This window comes from Schistocerca gregaria, chromosome 2, assembly GCF_023897955.1.
Source record: "Schistocerca gregaria isolate iqSchGreg1 chromosome 2, iqSchGreg1.2, whole genome shotgun sequence".
NCBI lineage: Eukaryota > Metazoa > Arthropoda > Insecta > Orthoptera > Acrididae > Schistocerca > Schistocerca gregaria.
The window spans coordinates 352123728-352150930 of NC_064921.1; the positions used below are offsets into that span (position 1 = coordinate 352123728).

Sequence of the window (27203 nt, forward strand, 5' to 3'; positions counted from 1 at the left end):
ATTCGTAGCACAAAGAGTATTGAGTCTATATTCAATTTCTTACCATGTTCTTCGTGACATGACTCCATCATTGTTGCATTCGCATCAGTGATAGAACATCTTAATGTAGGAATATCGTCCACTTTGGTCCTATACATGCCATCCTTTATGGATCCCCAACAAGAAGAAATTGAGCGGTATAATGTCAGGGGGACATGGTGGTCAGACAATAAGTCTTCCTCATCCAGTCCAGCAATTGGGAAATTTCGAATTCAGGAACTTGCAAACAGTTGTTAATCAGTGCAGTAGAGCTCCATGTTGTTGGGTTGCAAGTCTTGTATCTGACAGTGTACAAACTGCTCCAACATGCCCAGATACAATGGCCCATTCACCGTCATTTCTCCTAAAAAGAATGGTCCATCTATCCTGTCACACATTGGTCCACATGAGATGTTCAGTTTAAGGCTATCACAGACATGCTCAGTAATAGCATACAGATTTTGAGAGGCCCAAATCCAAGCATTATTCTGATTAACCATACTTGATTCATGAAAGATTACATCATCTGAGAATACACATTATTGCAGGAAGCTGGTGTTCATGATATTGCACTGTAGCATATCTGTAGCAAATTGTTGTTGGCATTGTTTGTCATTCAGCATCAGATGTAGCAGAATTTGCACTTTGTAAACAATGAAGACTCTGGTGTACTACATGACACAGTGTTCCTTGGAATACATTAAGTTGCCTAGATGGCTGCTGAATTGACTTACATGGGCTTCTGAGAAACACTTGTCTAACGTCTTCTACTGTCTCCTCCGAAACTCTACGACGTGCACTGCCAGATTGTCCGGTCACCAGAAACTTACAGTACCATTCCTTAACTGTTTTTGCATCAGATGAGTTACGTCTGTACAACATATGATAATTTCTTTCCACTGTAACAGTCGATTTTATTGCTGCTAACCACACTACTTCTTGCGTGCACTGCAGTGAAGTTGCCATTTTCACTTCATGCAATCGTGGTGCACTCTGGTGACAAAAGTTGTCATATCTGGTGCGGAAATATAAATTCTTTGAGATGCTGTATCATTTGGTGTAATTTCATTATCATATCTACTATAGATTTTTTACCTTGGGTCATTGAAATATGGGAAGTTTGAAAGACACATCATGTATTTGTTGGCTATGAAGTTGTATAAAAATTATCAGTTGTTAAACAGTGTCTGTTGTTCAGGAAGAGTTGATCAACGTAATTACAATCTGTGAATACTTACAATGATCTTTACACTCTCAACTAAACTTTGTGCCTTTTTTGGCATATGTTATGGTAGGTATTGTATGTCTATTTCTGAATTCACAGCACATGAAAGACGTCATTCAAAATTCCAATCTTTTCAGTGTCATAAATTTCACCAACACAATTCTTCCTTACAGTCTATAAAGTAGCATCCATTTTTTTCTGCAGCAAATGAAGTAAGGGCCTAATTTCATTTAATCTAGGATGGGATAATTGTAAAGATCATTCATTTTACTGTTGTAGAAGAAGAATATCTCCAGCTGCCTGAATTGAAGTAAGGACATTGCCTTTGTGAAGAATGGAACAGAAATTATTTATTTGCATGACCAGTATAAGTGCAGATAAGATACCTTCATTGTGCTTTGCCAAACTGCAAGTGATATAACAATACATATGTTTTCACTTGTTTTTGGCAGGTAATGATCTGATTTGCAGCTGCAGTGATTTGCATATCTTGTAGTTCTTTCATCTAAGTGTGAAACTTGGAACAAATCTTTCAATCTCTTGAAGCCAGAGCCAAAAATCTCCTAAAGAGAAAAAGAACTATGAGAAGTCACTTCCTCACAGGGAAATCTGCTCACGTTGCCTTTTTTTTCATCATCAAATGTAACTCTGTAACAGTCCATACTCTTCAAGTAGTTACAGTGGTAAAAAATCATAAAAGTGAAGTAATGCACAAGAGAAATAGCTAGTTACTGCAGTGTCTTCTGATAAAAGTATTGTCACTCATCAATACACAGAAAGACGAAGTGGTGGAATACCTACTCCCATCCAGCATTGTGTAAACTTATAGTTCAGAGTGAATTACTTTGTTTGATTATAAGCACATTAAAAAACTGCACTGAAGATAATTGTGGTGTAATAATTTGCCATCACATGTACCAACACATGTTCAGTCAACGTAAATCATATGTACAATTACTTTGAATTACATTTCTTGTGGTTTATCCCAAATAATTTCACATGAATACAAGGTAGCCAAGATCACTTTCTTCTGGCACTTTTGCCAAAACAGAGCACCAAATTCTGATGGTTGTTGTACAGGTTTCTGTTGTATTATCTGTTGCCTTTTTTGATGGATTCAAAATACACTAACGTCTGGAGTGTTAATTGTTTTACTTGATCTTGCTGATGGGGACTGAAGGAGGTTACTTTGGATTTGTTTTGTAAGTGTAGCATGCAACAAACCTAAAGCCTTGTGCATTGTTGGTATTTCTGTATAAAGAAATTTATTTTTGTTGCTACGAATATTTGAAGGGCTGCTACATTTGAAGAAGAATAATATGGAATTTCTATTTACTTCAATGGATAATGTATGAAAATGCAGCGGTCTAAACTCGTGACAGAGAAAAAAGCTTGTCTTCTACCATATATATATATATATATATATATATATATATATATATACACACACATGCACACAGAGGTTTTGGCACCAGTATTTATCTTTGTGCCTGTGTAGCGCTACGCTCACTTTGCACTCGATTCTAAGCCACAGGTGGTTTTTTGGATTACAAAAATCGGAAAAGAAGTAAATACGGTAAGCTCAGAAATCAGCACCTGTATTACTCCAGTGTCGCATCTGGTAGCTTCCCCATGCTGAACCCGACCACCAGGGGTGTCAATCAGAGACTGCTATTCCAGTGATAATGTGTCAGAAAGCCAGCCATTTTGTCTGTCACTGCTTTTGGGCATACTCAATCGTTGGGTTCATACTTTAAGCTCTTGAAATCAATTAAATACAAACATAGTATTCTGTAAAGATTTCTTACCACATCGTCTCTATATTTGGTGCAGATATTTCAATATGTACCAGGGCTGCATATGTTCCTAAGAGAAAAAAAAGTAACTTTATTTTTCTAATGTAGAGAATCGGAAAACAGTATGCTGTTTGATCTTTTATTTTGGTGTATAAACTTATTTTAGCTTTATTGCCTTCATCAGTACATACCCTGATGTCGTAGATGGACATATGTCAACTTCGAGTAAACCAAGATTGCTGCCTGTAGTTGTTGGTTGTAATATTATTTTTTCAGCAATGTTTTAAAGCTGTTCAATAATTTGTTGTTGCATGTATATTACAATACTTATTTTTCTGAGGTAATAAGTATGAAACTTTGAATGCCCATCGTAAACTTAATATGTTTGTTCATTATACCAAATTAACCTTTGCATCAAACTGAAACTGATAATTTCTTAACATTTATGCATAAAATAAATAAAGTATTAATTTTTGTGCTTACATTGCACTTGGTCAAAAAGGTTCAGTTCCTAAACTGTCTAAATCTAAACCGTTGTATTAAAACACTTCCAATATGAATGGCTCCCAGTAGGAATTTACCTATAAATGCTTATGAGTAAGAAGTACATAAAAACCTTAGTGTTGAGTATAGAAATATCAGTCTAAAATGTATAATGTTTATCTGTGAAGACATGGAAGGTGACAGATCTATGTACCTTTATCCATTTATTGATTTTATCTTTAAGATTATCTATGCAGTTATCAGTAAGTGGTGTTGCAGTTGTTTCTGTAGTGGGAAACAGTTTGGTCTTTGTGGTAATTTAGGTTTCCATAGCTTTTGCCCGTTTACTGGTATGTGGTCGCCTCATCATTTTGGTTGATAGACCAACATTCCAATTACTGTTGCAAGTGCCCTTCATCAGGATAGAGAAAATATGAGTTGACCTTTTTATCATGTTGTTTATGTATGCACCCTGATGAATGCCCTTTGCAGGAGTGGTCAAAATGTAAAGACTGTTGTTTTATTCTTTAAGTTAAATGAACTTTCCTTCGAGTGGATGGTATATTGTGGAGCATGGTTCAGAGCTTGCTCAATTGTGTACATAATGTATGGTGTTGGTAAAAATTTTGAAATAACTTAGTAGGAATATTGGTATTAAACTCGTCACCGACTGCAGGCTCTTTTTAGTACTGCACTGGCAGTAGTAATAATGCTACAAAAATTTAATGCATAAACCGGTGTAGACATTTATTTGTATCTTCAGTTTCAATCCATAAGTCTCAGTATAATGATTGAATAATCAAGATTTCAGTCTCCTTGCCCAAGATTACACACACAACTAACTTCTACCATAAATCGATACAAAGTTCTCGATATTTCATTCCTTCATAAGATAATGACATGTAAAAAATCTGGCAGCAAGGAGAACAATATGCATTGAGTACAAAAGATCACTACTGCACAGACATACGAACTCTATGAATGGAAAACTGGTATGATATACTCTATAGCTCTCCAATGGGAGGACAACCTTTTAGTTACAGAATGTTGCTGTGCTACCATTCATTATTCAAAATCCTTCGGCAGAAGGCAAAAAGAAACTATTATTCTATTCAATTTGTGTTTGATTATGCATGGGATCATGTTGTAATCATGGGTTATTTGCATAAACATAATGTTTCTTACATACACATAATCAGACTTGTTTTTGTTCAGACACAAAGTTCAATGAATAAAGTTTCTGCATGTTCAGTACTTTTAGTTGATGCCAAGAACTTCATGTTAATATCTAGAAAACGCTGGCATTTATACTGAAATTTGTTTCGTATGAAACAAAGCATGTCATATAGTTTGATGTTAAAAGATTATTTTTTGTGAAGATATATTTGTTGTTGTGAACAGCTCAATTAAACTCATTTTTGCTCCATGTTATATGCTTTTACATTTACTATACCCTCTCTCTACATCCAGTTACATTTCTCAAGGTTGGATGTCTTTACTCCCTGGAATCTTACAACTTGCTTCCCCCATTTGGACACATCTCAAGGGAAAACCGAGGTAAAACCCCCAAGTGAAACCTACAACCTGAGTTGCATAACTGCCATTATGATTTCCACTTAAATTTGGTTTCAAAATAGTAAACAGGAAAATAATTAAATATTGTCATGTGAAGTGCTGAACACATTATCAAAAACCATTGCAATTCATTTTGCTTGCATATCAACACACACTGCAAATGCATTGTGTTTCGTGAACACTTGATGATGACGTAAGTGTAGGTTTCCTGCATAATATGAGCATAAGCCATATGCATATTGTTCGTTTTGGTTGGATATGAGTGGAGAATTAGGAGAGTTTTAGTACATACTTTGTAGGAAAAAAACATCATTTGTATTATTCTCCTGCTCTTAAAGACTATAGTAGCCCTGGTGTGGCATTGGAATGGTGTAGGAATATTAGTGGTGTGTTGCCAAAGAATGAGGCAGGTGAGTATCACCCAATGGTGTGAGATGAGGTAATCAGCAAACACCCTCAGAACGTTGATACGCAACCAAACCTGTTCAGAATGTCGCCACCCAGCGGATGACGGCAGAGTACATGAAACATTTATATGCAATAATGAACAAAAAAATTAATTTACAGCTGCCTGTAAGGAAATAGATTAATACACAACAGAGGTGATAATGAGTGTTACTGTTCAGTTGACTGTAACTGTTATCATTGTAAATTTTGGGTGAGCAGTCTGTTACAAGTGTACATTGCAACATTTAATACATGTTCAATCCTCATCAAATAAATTTTTAAATACAATCACATGTTTTGCAGTTCATTTTCAAAATCTGTAATTGAACAAGCCCATATAGCACAGTTGCCTGAACAACCCAGAAGCGCATAATTACATTGTCGCAAGCAGTGCAGCCATATACAGCATCAGCTCTTTAGCGATTCGTAGGCTTCTCACTCGGTGCTTTCTCAGACCACCTACATATTGTTCATGGGTCGCCCTTAATCGCACATGTTGATACTGCGTGTTCACATCAACCCATACGTCATCTTGAATGTGTGGATCATGGTTTATGGATCATTGTTCCAACCTGTCATCACAGCAGCAAATGTAACTGCATGTCCAATCAGTGACGTCTGTCAGACCCGTGACTTTAAAACAATACATTATAGTTCGACTGCCCCAGACCACACAAGTGTTCAATTGGGCAATGAAACAACTTTAATTGCTATTGTAAAGAATTAATGTAATTATCTTTCTGCAACCTGTTGCTGGTTCATACGCTTGCCTCACTCCAGAAGTTACAAGCAAAATACTTTGAAGCAAATTACAAGGCAGAAAGCAGTAGAACATTTGTACTTGTCCCCATGACTCGCTCAATTCTTACAAAGGTCATGAGTTTTACAGAATAATACCACTCTTGTATGAAAATCATCCACAAAAAAACACAACAAATAAAGAACAGATCAGCCTAACTTGAATAAAAAATTTTATAATAACCTATTCAAAATTCAGGTTGATCGTTCCTATTAAATGTTCCTCTGTCTATATGTTTATAAATCTACAAGGTGACAGTAGGTCCCTAAATTTATTTTCTCCATCATTTCAACAACATTTACTTGATTCAGCTATTCTCAGACAAAATAATACTTAATCATCTAGTAATATAGTTAATATAATCCCAAAACAAACATAGGTTACACAAATCTACACACAGAGTGCAAAATATACTACCCTGTATTGCTTCACACTGAAGTTTCTTATTCTTTAATTATTTACACGTGAATATTTACACGCAGATTAATACATCTGAAAAAGAAACCTTCATTAGATACAATTAAAGTGAGCTACTACTTGTTGCTGTTGTAGTCTTCAGTCCAGATACTAGTTTGACGCAGCTCTCCATGTTACTCTATCCTGTTCAAGCTGCTTCATCTCCCAGTACCTAATGCAACTTACATCCTTCTGAATCTGCTTAGCATATTCATATCTTGGTTTCCCTCTACAATTTTTACCCTCCCTGCTGCCCTATAGTATTAAATTGGTGATTCCTTGATGCCTCAGAACATGTCCTACCAACGGATCCCTTCTTCTAGTCAAGTTGTGCCACAAGCTCCTCTTCTCCCCAATTCTATTCAATACTTCCTCATTACTTATGTGATCTACCCATCTAATCTTCAGCATTCTTTTGTAACACCACATTTTGAAAGCTTCTATTCTCTTTTTGTCTAAACTATTTATCATCCACGTTTCACTTCCATACATGGCTACACTCTATACCAATACTTTCAGAAGTTACTTCCTGACACTTAAATCTATACTCGATGTTAACATATTTCTCTTCTTCAGAAACACATTCCTTGCCATCATCAGTTCACATTTTATATCCTCTCTCCTTCGACCATCATCAGTTATTTTGTTCCCCAAATAGCAAACCTCATTTACTACTTTTAAGTGTCTCATTTACTAATCTAATTCCCTCAGCATCACCTGATTTACATTCCATTATCCTCATTTTATTTTGTTGATGTTCATCTGATATCCTCCTTTCAAGACACTGTCCATTCCGTTCAGATGTTCTTCCAGGTCATTGGCTGTCTCTGACAGAATTACAATGTCATTGGCAAACCTCAAAGTTTTTATTTTTTCTCCATGGATTTTAATTCCTACTTCAAATTTTTCATTTGTTTCCTTTACTGCTTGCTCAGTATACTGATTAAATAACATCGGGGATAGGCTACAACCTTGTCTCACTCCCTCCTCAATCACTGCTTCCCTTTCTTGCCCTTTGACTCTTGTAACTACCATCTGGTTTCTGTACAAATTTTAAACAGCCTTTTGCTTCCTGTATTTGACATCTACCACCTTCAGAATTTGAGAGAGAGTATTCCAGTCACTGTTGCCAAAAGCTTTCTGTAAGTGTACAACTGCTAGAAACATTGATTTGTCTTTCCGTAATCTATCTTCTGAGATAAGTCATACGGTCATTATTGCTTCACGTGTTTCAACATTTCTATGAAATCCAAACAGGTCTTCCCTGAGGCTGGGTTCTACCTGTTTTTCCATTCATCTGTAAAGAATTTGTGTTAGTGTTTTGCAGGTGTGACTTATTATCTGATAGTTCTGTAATTTTCACACCTGTCAATACCTGCTTTCTTTGGAACTGGAATTATTATATTCATCTTGAAGTCTGAGGGAATTTCACCTGTCTCATACAGCTTGCTCACTAGATGGTAAAGTTTTGTCAGGGTTGGCTCTCCCAACGCTACCAGGAGTTCTAATGGAATATTGTCTACTCGGGGGGCCTTGTTTTTGACTTGGGTCTTTCAGTGCTCTGTCGAACTCTTCATGCAGTATCACATCTCCATTTAATCTTCATCTACGTCTGCTTCCATTTCCATAGTATTGCTCTCAAGTACAGTGGCCTTTTGTAGACCCTCTATATACTCCTTCCACCTTTCTCCTTTCCCGCCTTTGCTTAGAACTGGTTTTCCATCTGAACTCTTGATATTCGTACAAGTGGTTCTTTTTTCTCCAGAGATCTCTAATTTTCCTGTAGGCAGTATCTGTCGTACCCCTAGTGATATGCTTCTACATCCTTACATATGTCATCTAGCCTTTGCTGCTTAGTCCCTTTGCACTTCATGTCGATCTCATTTTTGAGACATTTGTACTCCTTTTTGCCTGCTTCATTTACTGCATTTTTATGTTTTCTCCTGTCATTAATTAAATTCAATATCTCTTCTGTTACCCAAGGATGTCTGCTAGCCCTCGTCTTTTCACCTACTTCATCCTCTGCTACCTTCAGTATTTCATCTCTCAAAGCTACCCATTCTTCTTCTATTGTATTTCTTTCCCCCTTTCTTGTCAATCATTCCCTGTTGCTGTCTCTGAAACTCTCTACAACCTCTGGTTCTTTCAGTTTATCCAGGTCCCACCTCCTTAAATTTGCATACTTTTGCAGTTTCTTCAGTTTTAATCTACAGCTCGTAACCAATAGATTGTGGTAAGAGTCCACATCTGAAAATATCTTACAATTTAAAACCTGGTTCCTGAATCTCTGTCTTACCATCATATAATCTATCTGAAACCTTCCATTGTCTCCAGGCCTCTTCCACGTGTACAACCTTCCTTCATGATTTTTAAACCAAGTATTAGTTATGATTAAGTTATGCTCCATACAAAATTCTACCAGGCAGCTTCCTCTTTCATTCCTTCCCCGATTCCATATTCACCTGCTACTTTTCCTTCTTTTCCTTTTCCTACTATTGAACTCCAGTTCCGCATGACTATTAAATTATCATCTCCCTTCACTATCTGAATAATTTCTTTTATCTCATAATACATTTCTTCAATATCTTCATCTGCAGAGCTACTTGGAATATAAACTTGTACTGTGGTAGGCGTGAGCTTCGTGTCTGTCTTGGTGACAATAATGTGTTGACTATGCTGTTCATTGTAGCTTACCTGCACTCCTATCTTTTTATTAATTAAGCCTACCTGCACTCCTATCTTTTTATTAATTATTAAACCTACTCCTGCATTACCCCGATTTGATTTTGTATTCATAACTTTGTATTCACTTGACCAGAAGTCTGATTCCTCCTGCCACCAAACTTCACTAATTCCCACTATATCAAACCTTAACCTATCCATTTCCCTTTTTAAATTTTCTAACCTACCTGCCTGATTAAGGGATCTGACATTCCACTCTCCGATCCGTAGAATGCCAGTCTTGTTTCTCCTGATAAAGACATCCTCCTGAGTAGTACTGCATATTACAAAATTGCTACCTTCCTCACATATATTTAGAATGCAGTAATATTTCTGCTTGTTAAGGAATAGTTTTTAGGTCTAATCCTTTGACTGTTAGGATAGGCTAACAAATAATTTCCAAAATGTGGTATGCTTATTTCTACAAATGGGCTTACGTATAACAGTTGCCACTTCTTGTTTTCTTTTTTAACAGCGAAGATCAAGGATGACGGCTTAGTAACACTCTGCTCTGTAACTCTGGAATTTCAAACTTCTGAATCTTTTTAATCTTGCTGTCATTGCCAGCTGATACTCTTGTCCACAGAAAGGAGTATGAATTGTGACAATATAGGTTCTGGGTGGAGGGGGAGGGGGCGAGGCGTGCAGCATTAAGATGGCATGAGTAACCTCTTATAACTTTGATCTCTTTCCAAAAACTTGTGCGTCCTGCTGTAATAGACTAACCAATTCAAGTTCGCTCCTTAGCTGAGTGGTCAGTGCGGCAGAACGCCATGTGAGGGACCTGGGTTCGACTCCTGGTGGGATCAAAGATTTTCTCTGCTTTGGGACTGAATATTGTGTTGTCTTCATCATCTCATCCTCATGGACACCCAAGTCCCCAATGTAGCATCAACTAAAAATACTTGCAGCAGGTGACCAGTCTATCCAAAGGGAAGCCCTAGTGACCACACACATTTCATTTCATTAAGTAATTTGAGCCACTGGGATTTTGTTAAAGCATTTGATTCAGAGGTCTTAGACTTTATTTGTTCCTTTATTGATGGAATGCTTGTTGTTACAATTGACTATCGTCTAAATGTATTGTTATCCATATCCATCCAATTGATAGTGAATCATTGATGGTACTTGCCATAGACTCCCTCTTCGCTTAATAGATTCACTGAAACTTGGATACCTTCAACAGTAAGACGGCTCTTGTCCGAAGAAAGGTCGCCTATTTCATCTTTTTCTCTCACTAAGTCAAGTCCTACTATGCAATCCATCACAAGATTCTTTACAGCTACAAAGATGCTTGTTGTGGCTACATTTCCTAGTTTCACATTAAGTTGTCTCTGCAGCTTCGCCTGCATTGACCTGTTCCCAACTGCTCCAGTGATTTGGCTGTTAGTTAAAAGAAAAATAGACACCTGCACTCCCTTCAGTATTCTTTTGAGTAAAGCAGTCGAAATCGCACAACAGTCAAGCCTGTGTCCAAGACCATTAAAAGTTTCATACCTTAATTTCTGCTCTATGGCAGACGCTGGCAAAGCCGAGTTACAGATCTGGCAAGGGTTAACATCTTGTGATAACTCTTCCCAGTATTATCTCCATCATTGTACCTCAGCATCTTGATTAATCTAACACAGCTCCTGTCTCTATTCTAAACTGTCATTTTGAGGCAGTATGTGGCTACTTCTAGTCCTCTGGGTATTAGTGTGTAACATGATTATTGTCATCAACTACCTCTGTGATTATTGGGGTTTTGTTCTGGCAGTCAGTATTATCTTGTTGTGATGTTTGGTTACCTATCCACTGATTGTTGCCGTTGTAAAACTGGCAGCCTGGATGGTACTGTTGCTCCTGCCACATATTGCTGTATCTTTTATGGTTGACGGTGTTATTTCCGTAGTTATTATGTCCATAGTTACTTGCACTATGGTTATTTGGTAGGTTTTGTGACATATCATTTCTTGCTCCATTATAATATCCTGTTCCACTGATCCTTGATTATGTCATGTACCTGATAAAACCAACTGGCTAATGACCTGTGGTGTTCTTGATTTTTGTGTAATCATATAGTGCATCATTCGAATTAAGGACAGACATAACTTGCAGATTCCATTTCGCTGTGTGTATCAATTTTTCGTGTATTTATATTGGTAAATTCATCTATAAAATTCATAATACATCCTGATGCGATATTGTTTCATCCCAGTATTGAGTATTGTTTATATACTTCTCAAAATATTTGTGCAAGCAACCTTGTCTGAAGCGGAAAGGTTTGAGATTGAAGACTTCCTTCCTTAATATTTATTAAGTTTCACTGGACCACTATTATGCTAAAAATGCGCATTCAAATTCTTTGTAGGTTGTGTGATTCAATGGCCTCTACAGCCCAGAGACTTTTTCTCCATAAATGTATGAGCTGACATAGTCTATCTTTTCAATTTCACTCCAAGAACGTAGTTGTGCACCTCTAAAAGCTCGTATGAAAACGACTAGGCGTGTGCTATGTTTGTCTGGTAGAAACACTTAAAACTTCCTATGCCAACTTTCCCTCCATCAATATAGTGTCTTAGTCAGTCATTGTCGCTCCCCCCTTCCATACACAGAATACTGGAGCTGAGAAGTTTGCTTCTAATTTTAACCTTTTATTTTGTGGATTCCCTGACAACAGAGTACGTACTTGCATCCAAGAATCATTCTTTATAGATTGGTCTTCCTGCATTGCTTTCTTCGCTTCAGCAAGCTCCATACTCATAGATTCAACGTGCTTACTAATGTCAGCTCACCACTGCAAGAAATTGTCTCCCAATTGGACTTTAATCTTATGAATTCTGTGTGGGAAGTCTTAACCTACATTATCCTTTTAACTATATGCACATGCTTCGCAGATATCCACATACCTATTTCAGCAGCAAATTGATCTCTTAGTAGAACAAACTGCTCACTAATCTTTTTATCTTGTTCCAGATATGGGTTGCTAACACATTCTGACAACTTTTTTTTATGGTTTCTGAAAGCGTTTCCTGATTTTGTTTTATGTCAACTTCATTGTTAGTGAAACATCTGATCACTTTGGGTAAATGTTGATGAGCTTTTCTCAGTAAAATATGTCATTGATTAAAGTTGTATGTTGGTCAACTAAATCTTTTTTTGTTGACACTATTTCCTGCTTCTCTGTGAGTACCCTCCTAGGGGGCTCGCCACTCTTTAGTGGATTCACACTTGGCTACGACAGGGCTCCAGCCGTTGCAACATTGTTTCCCATCCATGCTGCATGTCTATCCCCTTGCTATTCTTTTTCCCCTCCCTTGGGGGACATGTTTCGAGTATTATTGGGAATGTTATGCATTCTGTCGCTGACTTACGAACAGGTTCAACTTTGTTTTTCGTTCCCATTTCTTTTCTTTGTTTCCCTTTTCCTCTCGTTCCTCTGCTTCGACATTTGAGAATCCTCTTTATTTCTCTTTCCTCCGTGTGCACTCCTGAGGGCCGATCCATGCATCTGACGCATATCAGGTAACTGGGTAAAGTGTAATTCCCAGCCCCGGTCGACAGGCAGGGTTCACATGTACCCCCTGATACAGGCCAGGCCTAGGAAGTGGTGATTGCATGAACTGTAACCTTACCAAATTGCCGACTGATCCCTATGTCTGGTGTTGGGGAGGAGTGAACAGTCACCTAAGGTGGGTCCGCCTCCTTCTGAAGGGGGCCCCCAGTTGGAAGGAGCATGCCATCAGAGACACTGACAATTGTGGGGGATTTCCTCACGATGAGTCAATCATCTTCCCACTAAATGTCTACAAAATGTAAATGTAATGAGGCTAATGATTCAAAGATACTTCCCTCTGCGCCACGGTTCCTTGTGGTTTCACGTACTGAAGACAGTCAGTTCTCCGCCACGGTAAATCTGTTTATTATTCAGAAAGGTGGTGATGCAATTTCTGGCCCTGTGAAATCCTGCTCTCATTTACAGAATGGCACTTTGCTTTTGGAGACCACTTCTTATGCTCAAGCACAACTGCTGCTTGCTGCCTAGCTTCTCCATGCTTACCCGGTTTGTGTCAGGGCCCATAGAACCTTGAATTCTTCCTGTGGTGTAATTTACACCAGGCAGCTCGACGGTCTAAGAGAGGCCGAAATCCAATCTTACCCCTCTAATCAGGATGTCACTGCCATCCATCGTGTAATGAAAAAGGTTGATTCCTCCTTAGTGCCTACCCGCACTCTCTTTCTCACCTTTGATAGAGTGGTGCTTCTGTCCAAGTTCAAAGCAGGCCAATGAAATTATCGGTCTGGCCGTACATTCCGAACCCGATGCGCTGGTACCAGGGTCATCATTTCAACCACACTAGAACATCTCGTTGGCACCCTGCCAAGTGTATCACCTGTGGTAGGGATGCGCATGAGGGCCATTGTCAACCTCCTCCTCCCTGCTGTATCAACTACAATGGCGGCCATGCCGCCTTCTCTCGGGATTGTCCTGTGTATCTTCATCAGCAGGCTGTTCAAGAGATCCAAGTAAAGGGAAATGTGCCATACCCAGTGGCTCGCAAGTTACTGTCTAATCACAAACCCTGCATTCTCTTATCTGGTACCTATAGTTCTGTTCTTATTACCCCTTGCACCATGAAGGACGCGGCCACGCAGACATGCAACCTCAAATTCAGATCTGAGGTTGTGAAATTGCCCAGTGTCAAGGTAACATCGCCATCCCATCGTCCAGGTGTGCAACAAGCCATCAAACTCTCGCCTCAAGGGGCAAAGCTGCCAGCTACAGAACCGGTAAGCCAGAAAGGACGGGAGGAGTACTCCCGTGAAGACTTCCTCCACCTCTCCAGCCAACCAACACCCAAGTCTTCCTCTAACTGGAAGGGCTCGAAGAAGTGCCGCACAAGCACACCAATGGTTCTGTGGACCCCCATGGAGCACGATCCTCCTGCTTCTGTGCCCTGTAATAGCGACTCTACATCGGCTTTTATTCAGCAGCTGCCAAGTTGACACCCCTATATCTCTCCTCCTCATGACTGTCCTCCGATGGAACATTTGCAGCCTTCAGTTCCACAAAGGGGATTTATGGCTGCTTTTAGCATCACAAGACCCGTGTACTCTGCCTTCAGGAAATGAAATTGCGTCCTCATGATCACTTTGAGCTTTCACATTACTTACTAATTTGTTTAGACCTTCCTCCTCAGTTTGGCATTCCATCTCACAGGGGCGTCATGCTGCTCATACGGGATGTCATCCATAGTCACCCCATCTCCCTGACAACCCATCTTCAAGCTGTTTCAGTTCGCCTTTTCCTTCTCCGCTTGACTTTTTCCCTCTGTGCCAGTTATATCTCTCCATCATTCAATGTCACCAGGGCAGAATTCATTCAGCTTATTGTGTAGCTACCTCCCCCATTTTTGCTACTCTGTGACTTTAATGTGCATCCCTTTGGGGTTATCCCAGGATCTGTCAGAAAGGTGCCCTCTTGGCTTATGTTCTTAACCCACTTAACCTCTTCTGCCTTAACACTGGAGCACCCACTTTCCTTTCCGACTCCTCCCACACTATACCCATTTGGACCTATCCTTCTGCACTGCTCAGCTTACCCATCATCTTGAGAGGTCCATTCTTTCTGACACCTACTCGAGTGACCATTTCCCGTGTGCTCTTCGTTTGCTGACTCCTACCCCATCCGCGTGCACGCCCAAATGGTAGCATACTAAGGCTGACTGGCAGCTTTACTCTTCCCTGGTGGCCTTTGAAGAACAAGAGTTCCCCTGTTGTGATGACCAGGTGGACTATCTCACCAATGTTATCCTTGCTGCTGCAGAACATTCCATTCCTCGCACTACTTCTTTACAATGTTGTGTCCCCATCACTTGGTGGACTGATGAATGCCGTGATGCAATTTGCGCACAGAGACGTGCTCTTCACATTTTTAACCGTTATCCTGAGGTGGCAAACTGCATTCCTTATAAACAGTTGCGTGCAAAGTGTTGTCACGTTCTTTGGGTTCGAAAACAAGCTAGCTGGATTTCATTCACTTGCTCTCTTAACAGTTCCACCCCTTCCTCTGTCTGTGGGCCAACCTCCGACAGCTATCTGGGACCAAGATACATTCCCCATTTCCACCTCACAGTAGTAGCTGATGTTATCGTGGACCCTATTGCTATCTCCAACACCTTGGGCCACCACTATGTGGAAGTTTCGAGCTCTTCCCATTATCACCCTGCTTCCTCCATCAGAAACAAGTGGAGGAGGCTCAGACGATACCCTTCTCTTCTCTGAATCATGAGTGCTACAATGCTGCCTTTACTACGAGGGAGTTCTATCGTGCTTTCGGTTCATCCTGATCCTCCGCACCAGGTCCGAACGCCATCCACATTCATATGTTGCAGGACCTTTCTCTTGCGGGCAAGCACTTTCTGCTTAACACGTACAACAGCATCTCGGCAGAGGGCACATCTCTGAGACATTGGTGTGAAGCCACCGTCATACTCATACCTAAGCCCAGTAAGGACAAAAACCTTCCTTCTAGCCACCATCCCATCTCTCTTACCAGCTGCATTTGCAAGGTGATGGAACATATGATTCATTCCCAGCTGGTATGGTGGCTCAAGTCTCACAATTTACTGGCAAATGCACAGTGTGGATTTCAAGCACAGCGTTCTCCAGTTGACCATTTCGTTACTTTGTCCACCCATGTCATGAATGGTTTTCTGTGCAAATCCCAGACTAGCTGTGTTTTTTAATTTGGAGAAGGCCTATGACACCTGCTGGAGATCTGGTATCCTCTATACTCTTTACATGTGGGGCTTCCGTGGCTGCCTGCCCTATTTACTTCAGGCGTTTTTAAAAGATTGAGTTTTCAGGATGCTTGTGGATTCTGCCTTGTCGGACATCTTTATCCAGGAAAATGGTGTGCCTCAGGGTTCCATCCTGAGTATCGTCCTCTTTCCTATCCCCATTAACCCTATCATGGCCTGTTTCCCACCATGCATTTCCAGTTCCCTTTTTGTTGATGATTTTGCCATTTATGCAGTTCTCCATGGGCCTCTCTTATTGAGCAGTGCTTTCAGCAATGTCTTGATCGTCTGTACTCCTGGAGCATCGACAACGGCTTTCGCTTTTCCGCTGACGAAGCCATCTGTATGAATTTCTGGTGGCATAGATGGTTTCTTCCACCATCTTTACATCTTAGGCCTGTTGCCCTTCCGTTCATTGAAACTACAAAATTCCTGGGGCTCATGTTCGATAGGAAACTCTCATGGTCCTTCCATGTGTCTTACCTGGCAGCCTGATGTACGTGGTTCCTCAGTCTCCTATCTTTGAACCACACTCCTCCATTTGTACCGCTCCATTGTCCGTTCAAAACTCGACTATGAGCACTTGTTTATGGGTCTGCACGCCCATCGCTCCTACACGTCTCAACACAATCCATCATTGTGGTATCCGTTTGGCCATGGGTGCATTTTACACTAGCCTGGTTGAGAGTCTGTTTGCTGAAGCTGCTTAACCTACCACTGACCTACGCCATGACTTTCTCCTCAGCAGTTATAAGTGCCGTTTGTCTGCCATTAGGTGCCCACACATTCTATGTCTCCTTCTTTGATGATTCCTTTGATTATCAGTATGGGGCTCGTCCTTCTTCTCCGTTACCTCCTGGAGTCCACTCTTGGCACTTGCTACGGCAGCTTAACTTCACACTACCTGCACCTTTCCGGATGGGTGTGAACCCTTCACCACCTTGGCTTCGCGAAGCAGCCCATGTTAACCTTGGCCTTCATTCATTTCCTAAGGACACTACTCCCACCTCAGTCTATCACCTTCAGTTTCACGACCTTTGCATGGAACTTCGCAATAGTACCTTTGTATACACTGATGGCTCTCAGACTGACCGTGGGGTTGGGTGTGCATTTGTCATTGGCACCAGTGTCTTTCAATATCAGCTTCTGGCACACTCCTCAGTATTTACAGCTAAGCTCTTTGCCTTATATCAGGCCACGGAGCACATATGGTGACATAGCCTTTTCAATTGTGTCTTGTGCTCAGACTCACTCAGTGCCCTTCAAAGTCTATGTGTGCTGTACACTGCCCATCCCTTAGTGCAGTGAGTCCAGGGAAACTGTCAACTGCTCACTCTTGGTGGAGCCAGCGTGATGTGTCTGTTGGTTCCTGGTCATGTCGATCTGCCAGGAAACAAGGTTACTGCCAAAGCTGCAGTCCTAGTACCTCAGCCCGTGAGTACCTATGTTCCCTCTGATGATATCTGTGCTGCCATCTGTCAGGAGGTGGTGTTCCTTTGGCATCGTCAATGGTCCTCCCTACATGGCCATAATCTCCAGCTTATTAAGCCTCTTCCAGTGGCTTGGACGACCTCCTCTCGGCCCTCCCACCAGGAGGAGGTTATTTTAACTTGGCTGCGTATTGGGCACTGCCTTTTTAGCCATTGTCATTTGCTAAGTGGTGCTACCCCACCACTTTGTACAGATTGCGCCGAAGTTTTAACTGTCTGCCACTTCCTGAGGGAATGTCCATTTTTTAACCTTTTACGTTCCCGTTTGGGTTTGTCGTCTAAGTTATCAGCCATTTTAGCAAATGAAGTGTGGGCTGTTGACTGTGTTTTACTTTTTAATTGCCAATGTAGTATGGTGATGGCCATTTAATTTTTAGTTTTGGACCTCCATTTCTGTATGGTGTGTCTTTTAGCCCTTTTTCCATGTGCCTGTTTTTAACTGTCATCGATTCTGTCAATTGGGACTGACATATAGTCGTTTTTTAACTCCTTTCTCTCTTTGTGTTCTATAGTTTTGACTTGGGCACATATGACCCCAGTTGTTTTTGCGCCCTGAAGCCTAACAAAACCAATCTGTGAATACACCTAACTCATTGAAAACTGTGGCTAAAGTTCCACCCATTTTGTCGATCCTATGAAATAATTCTGTTGAGGGATCAGCATTTGCAGAATGAGATATTCGTGGAGTGTGTGCTGATATGAAACTTCCTGGCAGACTGTGTGCCGTACTGAGACTCGAACTCGGGACCTCTGCCTTTCGTGGGCAAGTGCTCTTCCGACTCAGCTACCCAAGCATGACTCATGACCCGTCCTCACAGAGGTACTGGCAGAATTGAATCTCTGAGGATGGGTCGTGAGTTGTGCGTGGGTAGCTCAGTCGTTAGAGCACTTGCCCACGAAAGGCAAAGGTTCCGAGTTTGAGTCTCGGTCCAGCACACAGTTTTAATCTGCCAGGAAGTTTTGGATCAGCATTTGGTTTGTCTAAAGTGGCAGGCTCAATATTTTTGACAATCTGCTGAACATTACTTTCATCTGTATTCTCTATTCTTACTTAGTGTTTCATGTTTACCATAACCCACAAGGTTGTAGAAAAAAATCAAAACCTCCACCAATAACAATTAAAACAACAGTGGCAGTCTTCAAATACCACTTATTGTAGTTAAATGTTATAACAATTAAGATGCAATCTCATAATTGAGGGGAAAAAATGTAGTAGCACTTATCTGTATACCAAATTATGATTGCAGATCTTTGCTGAAAAAGTTTTAAACACCTCTAAACTAATAAAGTATGGAAACTGCTCATTCTACAAAAGAATTTTAAGTGTTTTAAGCATCCTTTGTACAAGCAGAGCGTGAAAGGGAACAAACAAAAATGTACAGCACTTGCCCATATTTAGCAGTATAGCCCTCGTTCATCAGTCCACACCTGGTTAATTACTTTCCTAGTCCTTTCCTCATTGCACACACCATTAAACATAAAAACATATGAACTTAAGATATTACATGAGAATACATAGAAAATTTTTACAATAACTATACTACTAACTAATACTTTAAAACTTCCTGGAACTTAGTTGCCAGTAAAGAATATTACTTTTAAAATTTTTTAGAACATTGTTCCAGGAAAACAGTGATCTGTTAACATTTTAAATTATTTAGTAAACACAGTTGTGGTTGCATATAAGTTGGTAATTGTTGTTTTTAAATGACCAGTTTCAATCTTGTAAAGAGATCATCAGATGTACATTCTCGCCCTCTCCATACTGGCTTGGAGAGCATTGCATGCCAGCATGGATGTGCCTACTTCATGCCAGTGATTCCTGTTATCATCGAGGTTTCTAGATCTGATGATGATCTCTTTACAAGCTCGAAACTGGTCATCTAAGAATAAAAATTACCAACTTATACATGACAACTGTGTTTACTAAATACTTTAGAATATTACTTTATTCTTTGAGTTAAAGGAACTCTCCTATGAATGGCTGGTGCCATGGATAAAAATTTCAAAGCAGTTAGTATGAATACTGTGATTAAACACAAAACCAACTGTAGGCTCTATAATGCCATACCATTAACTGCCACAAAAATTTAATCCATAAACCAGTATTATAGTTCATAAATCTTGATATAATGTTCGAATAATTAAGATGGTAATCATATTGCCCAAGTTTACACACACATCTAATTTCTACCGTAGATCAATACAGGATCCTCCATATTTCATTCCTTCATAAGATAATGGATAACAAACAGAAAGCAGGCAGCAGAAAGAACGGCACGTATTGAGTGCAAAAGTCACTACTGCACAGACGATAGGAAGTCTGGTGAACAGAAAACTCATTAAGTCACAACACAACACGATATGATATAAATATTGATCTGTAAAACAATATGACAAAGCAGTTACTTATTTGGAAATGTTTAGTTGAAATTTGATCTTTTCTTGTAAAGTCATGTTGATATGAAAAACTATTCTGAGAGAGTGTGCTGTTTCAGCGCATTCATGAGGTGCAGGAGCTAATGAGCCAAGCAGAAGCATGGAGCCAGGTACCACATGACCAGCAACAGGCCAGACAGAGGCAGCTGTCAGCCGATGAAAGGCAGTGCAGGTATTGTATCCTTTTTGTGCTTCATTATCTACTGTTTTGCTTTCCACTGGAAATGCAAGTTAGTGGAGCTTGTCTGATCCACCTTGGTTTGATGCTGCTTTTGTACGGTTTGGCTCTGGACCAGATAAACTTCAACTTCACAGAAGAATTTTAAAAGTAGATCTGAATACAAGAATTTTGAAAGTAGACCTGATTACAATAAGACTGAAACAAAGTGTAACCGATACATCAGAAAGTAAATGTGAAAGAAGTCTTCCATGGCACTGGTAAATATAGAACTTGGGTAGTCATTCAGGAGAGAGTTACACTTACAAATGATTGTGATTGATGCAGCACCTCCCATTACATATGGCATGGTTTGCATCTGATTGCTTCTGGTAAGAGCCTGCTTGTATGGCTAGTCACCTGAGGCATCCAGATTGTCACAGGAGTAATCAACCTGTCTCAGTGTTTTCCAGTGTATTCCCTATACGATTTTTTGAAATTAATTTATCTGAAGAACCATTGTTTGTGTAATCTTCAATATTATTATTGGTGAAAATTAAAAAATAAATACTCTGCCATTACACAGTATATTTTCAAAGTACAACATGATAATGGTAAATTGTAAGCTCTAGTTCTGTGATAGAAAATGTTAACCTGTATCGCAGGGAGAGGTGGGCTACAGAGTGGTGTGGCAACATTTTTTGTAGGAAAGCTGGACAGGAGCAGAAATGATCAACAAACAAGTTAACACAGTAAACAGAAGATTTAGTTAAAATGTATTTCTCCAAGTGTATGAAGACTCAGTACAAATGATGCAGCAAGAAATAGAGTTCAGCTCTAAAGCACGAATGATGGTGTGGGAGAAGTGACAACAACATCTATGTAGTGTCATACAATGAAGTGACTCCAAGTGTGAGTGGGGTGCGTGGCTGCCACCAACCACCCTATATTGTGGCAGCAGAGGGTGCTCATTGTACAGAGAGCCACTGGAGGCATGGTTCAGTATGTGTGCCTCATTGCATCTGCCAAATCCCATATGACCACTATCAAAATCTGACAAAACTTGTAATTCCATTGCCTACTTTGACACCCATGGGGTGCTATCAACACGTGATGTCAGCACACTGAACTCGCTTTTGAGAGGATGATGGTTCAAAGCTGCATCCAGCCATTCTGATGTAGGTTTTCCATAATTTCCCTAAATCACTTAAGGTAAATACTGAGATGGTTCCTTCAAAAGGGCACAGCCACTTTCCTTCTTGATCCTTTTCTGATCTGAGATTTTGCTCTGTCTTAATGACCTTGTTGCCGGAAGGATGTTAAACAGTAATCTCCTCCTCCTTCAATACATGTTACCACATCCCTGCACCCCAAACCTCCTCACTGTCATTGTGTAGTGTAGATTAGTGAATGACAACTGGTTTGAGAGCTGTTTGGAGGTGACAATGAGGAGACAGAAGCTGAAACTGAGGCCAATGCCAAGCTCCCACCTGCTCTCTAGTATATGCCATAAGCCCGCCCAGGAGCACTAGCCGAGAAACCTGATAAAGTGTGCACTCCCATAACCAGAAGCAGAGTAGCAAACTAAGACAGAGGCATCTCAACAACTGCAGTCACACCTGAGGTGGCATGTGGGACAACCCCTGGCCCTTATCCAGATGACATTGGCTGTCAGGATGGTGACAACTGTGATAAGGTGTCGACTTCCATCAGTTCCATGATCGGTGCCTACGTGGCTGGGCCCCTGGGACTTGGAGACAGTGAAAGCCGCTGCGTCCAGTTAGGCACAGAATCTGAAAGCACAAAGCCTGTGGCAGGATCATGCAATTCACAAGTAAGATTTTGATTCTGATGGCATCTCAGCAATCCTCTTGGTCCCTGGAATAAAAAATAGAATGTCAAGAAAAAGTACAACAGTGATCGGTCCAATGCTTCAGTCTGCCATGCAACATGTAAAAGACTGAATTGTTAGTATGATGTTCAAATAACTTACGGGTTTCCTGCCGGGTGACGTCGTCGACCACCGCCGATATTTCAACAGGAGCACACCCTGCCATACTCAAGGCACAAAAGCAAAAAGGAAGCAATGTGCAAGGAAATTTAATACCTCGGTTCACTGAGGAGAAACAAGGAAGATACCACACACAGTAACCGCAAAGTAAACAACTCAAAGATAACCAACATCAGAAATGTCGATAGTTACTATTATTCAACAGGTGAGGTAGCCCTAATTCTGTCCCTCTGTTTTTTTATGAGAGACAGAGCCGGATTCCAAGCAGCATTTAGACAAAATCCACTATCTCTGTTTATAAGGTTGCTTGATAGTTTGATTTCAACCGCTTCCTAAATAACACTATCCCTATAGCTGGACATGCAAGCGAGAATCTCTGTGTTGTTGTATTCCATAGGATGACCGGTGTCGAGGCAATGTTCTGCAATAGTGGATTTGCTCGGCTGTTGTAAGCGTGTGTGACGCTTATGTTCAGTACACCGGTCTTCCACAGTCCTGATTGTCTGACCAATATATGACATGCCACAACTGCAAGGAATCCGATAGACACCAGCCTTACGCAAACCAAGACCATCTTTTATGGACGCCAACAGGGCTTTAATCTTAGAAGGTGGTCGAAAAACACATTTCACATCAAATTTCCGCAAAATACGGCCAGTCCTGTTATAAATGCTTCCTGCGTAAGGCAAAAAGGCCGTAGACTTAGGTGCCACTTCGTTGCTATCATCACTCACCCGTTGCACAGAAGGCTGATAGCGCAATGCACGTTTGATCTGCCTCTCACTAAAACCATTCTGACGAAAGGTGCCTTCAAGATGTGATAGCTCAACCGCCAAACTTTCAGGGTCTGAGATAATGTGGGCCCTATGAACCAAGGTACGAAGTACCCCTTCACGCTGAGCTGGATGGTGACAACTATCATCTCGCAGATACAAGTCAGTGTGGATGGGCTTAACGTACCATCAGTCTTCCTTCTGACCAAAACATTAAGGAAGGGAAGGCATCCATTCTTCTCCACCTCCATAGTAAATTCAATATTTGGGTGGATTGAATTCAGGTGTTCCAAGAACCGGTTTAAATTCTCACTACCATGAGGCCAAACAACGAAATTATCATCTACATATCTGAAAAAGCACCCAGGTTTCAAGACTGCTGACTCCAATGCACGTTCCTCAAAGTCCTCCATGAACAAATTAGCCACAATAGGTGACAATGGGCTTCCCATTGCAACTCCATCAGTCTGTTCGTAGTACTGACCATTGAATAAAAAGTAAGTGGAAGTCAGCACATGTCGAAACAAATTTGTTAACTCGACACCAAACTTAACCTCAATTAGCTGCAATGAATCCTCTCTCTGATTTCCTTAAAATCAGTGCCCAGCCGGAGTCTTCTAGACAGCTTCTTCAGTACAACAAGAGGGGACACCCACTGACGCAGTAATGGGTGCAATGATCCCATTGTCTTGCAAAGCAGTAAATCCTGAGCTACCTGTTCTTGAAGTGCCTGAGGGAAAGGACGACTAAAAATAAAAGTTGCTTCACATGAAGGGCAGACTGGCAATCTATTACAGCGAAGGCACAATTTCAAACTTTGTGCTGGACGTAATGTGTTTATGTGAGTGCTGTGGCTGTGGCCAGCCGGGCTGCTGTCTGCGAGCTGGCTGCAAGACCTTTGTGTCGTGGCTCCCTACAGAATAGACAGGTGCAACTTCAAAACTGTCTGCTGCACTTTCACAGGAATCCTGACAGTCTAGAATCTGCAAAATCTATTGCAAGGCAGGGTCCAGGTATTTAAGAACCTGTTGCTGAATCTCAGAGTCAGGTACATTGTGCATGATAGCATCATGAACCACTGCATGACTAATATTTGCCACAGCCACATTTGAATCTTCATTGTCCAAGGTCCTCCAGTTCAGTTACTCACTGACAATATGTCTGTTCTTGTTGCTTACGAAACATAAAGAATTTGTAAGGCACAGCTGACACTTGAAACCTGCCTTCATAGTACTTTGTAAGTGCCTGCAATAGGTCCTCATATTGTACTAGGTCAGGGTGAGATGTGGGAAACAAATTGGCGAATTTGTCGCACAGGCTATAAATAGCCACTCCCGCCGGGGCCCAGAAATGAGAATGTTTGTCAGTACTTTGTGTGTGATCTGTTGTAATGTGAGTGTTGAACTGTGTGAGGTACTCTGTCCAGTCTTCCTTCGCCTCATCAAACTCACAAAATAGCGGCAGGTATATAGGTGATGGAGTCGGTGGCACTGCCATTGGAACCAGTGTCTTGTTTGAACCCATTTTTGCCATCATCAAGTGGTTCATCAGGTCAAGCAGTTGTGCCATTTGTTGGTTCTTGACCCTGAATAAGCTGACAAATGAACTGCAGATGGCAAAGCAGCCAACTGCACATTAGCCATTATCAGTTAAGCAATGCTCAAATACAAACAGTAAAAGGCAAAAATAACAGAGAGAGAAAAAAGGAGATGCAAAAGCAGCAACTGTGGAACCTAGAACATAAAGAGCAGAAGCAAGGTAAATACTGGATACACAAAATCTAAGCAACTGGGGAAAAAAATAAATATGACAGAACAGGATTAAGTCAATTTGAAGACTGCACCATGAAGGAACAACTGCTTGTTGCCAGTTGTGTTGTCTACAACTTTCTACACAACAGTAAGGAGAGGTGGGCTACAGAGTAGCGTGGCAACTGTCATCATAGAAAAACTGAAGAGGAGCAGAAATGGTTAGTGGTTTTTCTCTAAGCATACTATATGATTCTTTACAAATAATGTAACAAGAAATAGAGTCAAGCCCTCAGTGTCAACAAGGAAAAGGCTGCCTAAACTAAAGCACAAACAATGGTGTCAGAGCCGCGACTAGGGAGCATCTGCGCAGCATCACATAATGAAGTGGCTCCAATTGTGAGTGGGGTGTGTGGCTGTTGCTGACATATAATGCGGTAGCAGAGGGAGCTTGTGGCATAGAGTCACTGGAGGTGTGACTCGCAGGTGTGCTCCATTGGGTCCACTGGATCTTGAATGACAACTCGGACACCCATGGTGTAGTATTGATACATGTTACTGCGTAACCCTTTTCAGCTCCCTAAGCTCAATGCATCTTTCACTATGGGAGGATTGAGTTTTTCGAACAGGGAGAAAGAAACGCACGAAAAATATAATGGAGAGCCATAGGTATCAAGGTCTTGGGGTCAGCTAAAAGGCTGTGTATGCAGTAAGAGCAGTCAGTGTGAATAAATAGAGTAACATTAGTTTTGGAATTAACTTGGGCTCTAAGTAATTACTATCTTCCTTGTTTTTTTACCATTTAATTGTGGTTTATTACTGTATTAAATTGACATTAATAATTGTAAAGTTGTATGTGTAAGAATAAACAACTGATTAAATAATTTTCTATCAGACTGCACTGATTGAGAACAACTTAGTTGCTGATGTCCGGATATTAGTTACACTATATGATACAAGTATCTTGACCCCTATTAGTGGACATTGATTTAGGATGTGTTACCCTTCATTGTATGACTGCGTGAACTCTTTCTGTAAGACATCTGAATTCTTCAGTCAGGTACCTGAACATCTATGGAGAGATGGCAGCCTATTCTTGCCCTAGAGCCGAAACCAGCAACCTTCTAACCCATCCCAAAGGAGTTCTATTTGTTTCAAGTCAGAATTCTGGGCCAGTCCATTTCAGGAATCTGATTGTCCCCAAACCATTGCCTCATAGGTGCTGTTTTATGATAGGGTGCATTGTCATGCTGATACAAGTAATTGCCATCTCCAAGCTTTTTCTCAACTGTACATGGTACACGGTGCTGTAAAATGTCATCACATCTTTCCCCATTTGGCATTATCTTAAGTGCAATAATGGGCCCACACCTTAACCATTGAAAACAGACCCATGCATGATAGCAGGTAACATTCTCCAGGCATTTGTTGAACCCAAACCCTTCCGTAAGATTGCCACAGGGTATGGCATGATTCATCACGCCAAATCACTAGTTTCCGGTCATCTACTGTCCAGTGGAGTTGCTCATTACACCTCAAGTGTGGCTTATGGGGAGCTGCTCAACCATTGTACCACATTTGTTTTAACTCCCTATGCATGGCCATTGTGCTAGCTGGACTGCTGGTACCACTTTGGAGCTCAGATGATTCATTCTGCAGATTTCATATCATTTTTTACAACCATCCCTCCACCATGCTAGACATTTGCCGTCCATCAGTACTAGAGTTCTGCCTGGCCATAGTTTGGCTGTGGTTGTTTCTTCTCTTTTCCACACATCAACAATAGTCGACTTTGGCAACTTTAGAAGGATTGAAATATCCCTGATACATTTGTTACTCGGATGATGTCCAGTGACTAGTCCATGTTCGTAGCCATTGAGCTCTCCTGGGTAGCCCATTCTGCTGGTACTGGTTTCTACCGACAACACACTACTTCCATTTCCTTTTATACTGATGGGTCAGCCTCTCGTACATCTAGTGACCAATTCCACAATATATAGGGATGTCTGGATACTTTTGATCAGATAGTGTCCCTCCCACAGTAGCTTCCCATCAAGGACTGAAAGATATATTGTAACAGTGATTGCTAATTTATTTTTAACCCCTATTAACTTCAATAATTTTGATTCAAAAGTTTGTCTAACCATGATAGTTAACTGCTAAGAACAAAAATGCTGACTAGTTTGTTTCAGATCATAGAAGAAAAGTATCACTTAGCGTTAAAAATAACTAGAACGTGGTGTTTCCTTCAGTCTGTTGTTAGAAAAACTGGACAAGTGTAAG

At 40.7% G+C, this 27203-nt stretch overlaps 1 protein-coding gene across 2 annotated transcripts in view; it reads left to right on the forward strand.

Annotated features, from left to right (window-relative positions):
- The window catches only part of LOC126337038 (ubiquitin conjugation factor E4 B), a 277773-nt gene that overhangs the window by 183790 nt on the left and 66780 nt on the right, over positions 1–27203 (forward strand). For both annotated transcript variants that reach the window (XR_007565033.1, XM_050001343.1), the window contains exon 17: positions 20291–20403. Coding sequence is in view for 1 of the 2 variants with exons in the window: in XM_050001343.1 (XP_049857300.1) it covers positions 20291–20403 (113 nt within the window). In the remaining variant the exon portion in view is untranslated. The remainder of the gene's footprint in view (positions 1–20290; positions 20404–27203) is intronic.